General features: G+C 39.3%; 1 protein-coding gene across 1 annotated transcript; it reads right to left on the reverse strand.

The window, feature by feature from the left end:
- On the reverse strand, positions 1-4,293 carry LOC134219974 (signal recognition particle receptor subunit alpha homolog). Its single transcript, XM_062698890.1, has 4 exons — positions 3,965-4,293; positions 1,507-2,964; positions 1,268-1,435; positions 1-1,210 (listed from the first exon to the last, which is right to left on the reverse strand). The coding sequence occupies exons 1-4, from the start codon at positions 4,079-4,081 to the stop codon at positions 1,085-1,087; spliced, it is 1,869 nt and encodes a 622-aa protein (XP_062554874.1). The 5' UTR covers positions 4,082-4,293; the 3' UTR covers positions 1-1,084.

A 4,293-nucleotide genomic window follows, 5' to 3' on the forward strand; every position in this document is an offset into this window, starting at 1 on the left:
TACTTTTTGAAATTATTTCATCCTGATGGTATACTTTTTATAGTAATTACATCCCATTTCTTTGCATCGTTAAAACATAACAAAATAGCGATAAAGTACAATGATAATACACATCCAAAACATTTTTAAAAACTAAGATACGGACAAGACCACGTAATATGGGAACAATAAGTAATGATAAAACTTGCAATTTTCAATACTTGCTGGAATTTTTTCAACTGGTTGTCTTAGCTACCCGATTTTTATTTATGGTTAGGAGTAGATATAGGAATCTGAACTGGGCATGGTATGTCTGCTTCCAAATAGCGGAGCAATGATGCTTGACGCTAATTGTATGCCGAACTGAGAATTCGCAAAAATTCTAATCATATGTCGGGTCCGATTTGTAGAAAAGATTAAAACTGTCGATCCTTGATGTTATTTCGTTTCCTTCAATTTCTGGCACAGGGGCGGACCTGTTTACTTTTTTTACTAGTTCGATTGCCTTTTAAAATACAATTTGCGAACATTTACAAAAGTATATATCATAGTTTATCGTAGAATACCAGACCAAGGTTGTCGTAAACTTTTACTGTCTAGAATTATTTCAGTTTGCTCATATATCATTAGGCTTACCTGGGAAAATTAGTTGTATTGTGTTCTCAAATATTGCCTTAGCTCCATCATATAGTGGAAGATCCACGTAATTCAGGCAGATGATAATCATTTTCAAATCTCGTGGTCCCTGTCTGACTCTGGATTCATACTTCATCCTCTTTCTTCTGGGTATTCACAAGCATAAGGCGTAATTATTGCCGGCTTTCAGATGTACTACCACAGCTATTATGAATTGATAACTTTCGATGTCAACGCCAATGCATAAATTTGTATATTTCGGAAAATGCTCAACGCGAAAGATTTCCTTGGCCCGTGTTTTTATCGACTTGTAGATCATTTCAAGTGTTACGTGAAATATATCTATAATTTATCCATTGAATGCTGTCGATTTAAATTACTTTAATGGGTTAAGTTTCGAAAAAAAAAGTAAATGTATAAAACAAGTAAACCGCCCTCCACGACTGTTTCTAACCTATGCATTTAAAGTTTACTTCATCAGCGCGTGAACGACAGCCTTCGCGTTCAATTTCTTTAGATCGGTATAGGTCTGTCCGGTTCCGACGAAAACTATCGGCTGTCCTGTTATGTATGTCATCGATATGGCAGCACCCACCTATAAAAAATAATTGAAATAGACCACTCAACATAATTAAAGAAATTCAAATCATACCTTGTCATCGATGGTGTCAAACTTGGTCAAAACGATGCCATCAATGATGTGTGGGTTTTCATTCGAGGAGTAGTCAGCCAGCGCCTGATTGAATTTAACCAGCTGGTCAACAGCTTCATTTCCAACCAGCGCTTCTCCAACGAACAGCACTAGATCGGGCTCATTTACCTGTAAATTAATGTTCAATGATTACTTTCTGCCTATTGCCCACTACGATAAAATTCGTCTAGATCACACACCTTAATCAACTTAGCCAAGGCTCTCATAAGTGGTTCGTTGTCTTGCATCCGTCCAGCGGTATCAATCAACACCACGTCGACCGCCGAATCCCTCGCAAACCTGATGGCTTCCATTGCGATGCCGGCGGCGTCTTTTCCATAACCCTTCTCATACAGCTGAACCATTTCCCTGCCGGCATGCTTCTCCGGTGGGTGCAGTGCATTCAAATGTCGCATGTGAGTGCGAAGCTGCTCAACAGCGCCGGCTCGGAACGTATCGCAAGCAGCAATCAACACATTCAAGTTGTTCTCGATCAACCAGAAGCATATCTTCGCCAAGTTGGTGGACTTTCCGACGCCGTTCACTCCGCAGAAGCTCATCACGTAAGGGCGCTTGTTCTTCTTCGCTTCCAAACAGTCACGAAGGATATCGACACGGCGTTTCGGAGATAATATTTGAACCAGGGCTTCGGTTAAAGTGTTCTTTACAGTGGCGGCAATAGTATCGAATGTACCGAGAACTTTTCCCTCCAACTTCACCGCGACTGATTCGCACAACTTGTGCGAAATATCCGAAGCCACGTTTTTGGATATCAAATGGTCACGAAGCTTATCCAATGCTGGTTGCATGTCCTCACGAGTGAGATTCTTCGATCCGACCAGCCCCTTGAACATAGAGAACACGCCTCCGGATTTCTTTGCCGGGGTCGCGGTTGAACGACTGGCGTACGCTTGGATCTCTTCTTCATCTTCTTCTTCCGAGTAATCACTATCACTTTCAACCTCCATATCTTGAATGCCTCCTTTCATGGTACCAATAATGGCATTGGTTGGTGTAAAATCGCTCTTCACATCTTCCGGTTTGTCTTTGGAACGATCCAAATTAGGTATGTCTCTTGTATTGCCACCCAGATCCCAAACGCGCATTTGTTTTCCAGACTTCTGCGGTGGCGACTTTGGAGACTTTGGCTTATCTCCTTTCTTTTTGTTGAGTTTTTCCATCATTTTCTTTCGATTTTCCAAGATAACATCATCATTTCCACCATTCATGTGAACCGGAGCAACCGCTGCTTCCGGTTCCTTCTTATTTTCTACAATTTTAACAGACTTCTTGCTACCAGCTGGTTTCTCTTCGCCCTTCCTTTCGATCATTGAGGCAACGGTTTTCTTCGACTTGTGTGAATCTTCATAACTGCGCATTTGTTTCGGAAGAGTTGCCTGCATGCGTCCCCATTTCTCAGCTTGTTCCAGAATTTTGGTAAAATCATCTTGGAAGTCAAAATTTGAATAATTTCTATTCTCAACTTTCAGATCGTTTTTATACTTGTCACGAAACTCCAGATGAACGTCGCTTAGAAATTTGTCGATGTATGACAGCTGAAGAATCTTCTGGAAAGCCACAACAAAGACCAATTCGAATTCATTGTCCAGCTTGTATTGGAGCGAAAGGCCATCATGATCGTAAACTCCAGATCGCTCCTGTAACAGAAAGATGAATAAACCATTAACAATTAGGTACAAATAATTTAGGTCCGATTTGTAAAAACGTGATATTCTGGCTGACAAACGAAAATCGAGTATTAATGAGTGGGTATTTGTTCATCTTAGAACTCGGGACTCCGATCTTATTATTTAAGAACTAAATAGAGTATTTAAGACACTTCAATTTAACTGGCGGTGCTTTTGTAATTTAATTTGTAATTTAATTTGTAATTTATTAGTAATAACGTAAGCCTGGTAGTTATAAACTATTTTTCAGGTCAAGGAAGATTTTCTGATGAATTAATTAATTCAAGAATATGATTAGAAATTGATTGCGTAGAGTACTGGCCAACTTTCCCTTACACGATCGCAATTTCAGAGAAGACGAGTTCCATTCGCGGTCCGGTCAAGGATGTTTTCGGCTGGAAAATATACACGACACCCTGGGCATAGAGTGGATCCATTGTGACACACAAGATGCATATTCATATAATAACATTAACGAAACTTTTTAAAGTCTCTATTTTCTCTATCTGCAATCGCAACGCAACAGTTGATCATAAGTTTGATTACAGCGCAAAATTGCCATTTCGCAATTCAAGGTCAAAGACAACGTCACTTTTTAGGATCGATTGTATGAAATCGATAGACACTGGAAGCTAAATATTGTAAGTACCTACCTACGTATGCGTAATGCTTATTACCAAGATAAATTTATTTGCTCATTTAATTTACTGGAAACTAATTTTATATCAAACGACTTCTTGTAAAGTAATACGGAGTGGAAACATTATTCAAAGCAAAAGCAAGTATTTCCAGACAGTAATTGGTATTGTATATTTTTGGGCTCCCTAATATTTCTGAGTTGTTGAATAATTAGAAAACATTTTTGAAACATTATTACAAAGTTTTAAATTTTCATATCGATTTAATACTCTATGAAAAAGAATGATTCCCAGGGGGATGTAAACCCATTCATGTCAAAGTGCTCACTTACCTGAAGAATTACGCTTCTGATAAGCGCGTTCACCGAGGGAGCAAATATTTGGTTGGTTCCTCGGAAGTACCAAAGGACGATTCCGCCCTTGGTGAAAATGGTGAACAAATCCAACATTTTGCACTCCCACCTTCCGTAGCACTAAAAACTAATCTTTCCACTTCCCTAATCGGTACAGCTGGACTTTACCCCCGTACGATAGTAATAAATGCGTGTTTGAATCCTTGATTTTATGTTGCACAGAAAAAACTGGAAAAATGTAAGCCAAAATGATCGAAATTGCGTTCGGATCCGATGTTTTTCCCGTTCTGCGTACGAGCGACTGACAA

The sequence above is a fragment of the Armigeres subalbatus genome, chromosome 3 (genome assembly GCF_024139115.2).
Source record: "Armigeres subalbatus isolate Guangzhou_Male chromosome 3, GZ_Asu_2, whole genome shotgun sequence".
NCBI classification, from domain to species: domain Eukaryota; kingdom Metazoa; phylum Arthropoda; class Insecta; order Diptera; family Culicidae; genus Armigeres; species Armigeres subalbatus.

What these genes read in the sequence shown, in the direction of transcription:
- LOC134219974 (XM_062698890.1), bottom strand. Translation starts at nt 4,081, where the DNA reads ATGTTGGATTTGTTCACCATTTTCACCAAGGGCGGAATCGTCCTTTGG. An exon ending in TCAGAAGCGTAATTCTTCAG is followed by an intron (nt 2,965 to 3,964) that starts GTAAGTGAGCAC and finishes TTTCTGTTACAG; the next exon opens with GAGCGATCTGGAGTTTACGA. An exon ending in TTGACACCATCGATGACAAG is followed by an intron (nt 1,211 to 1,267) that starts GTATGATTTGAA and finishes TATTTTTTATAG; the next exon opens with GTGGGTGCTGCCATATCGAT.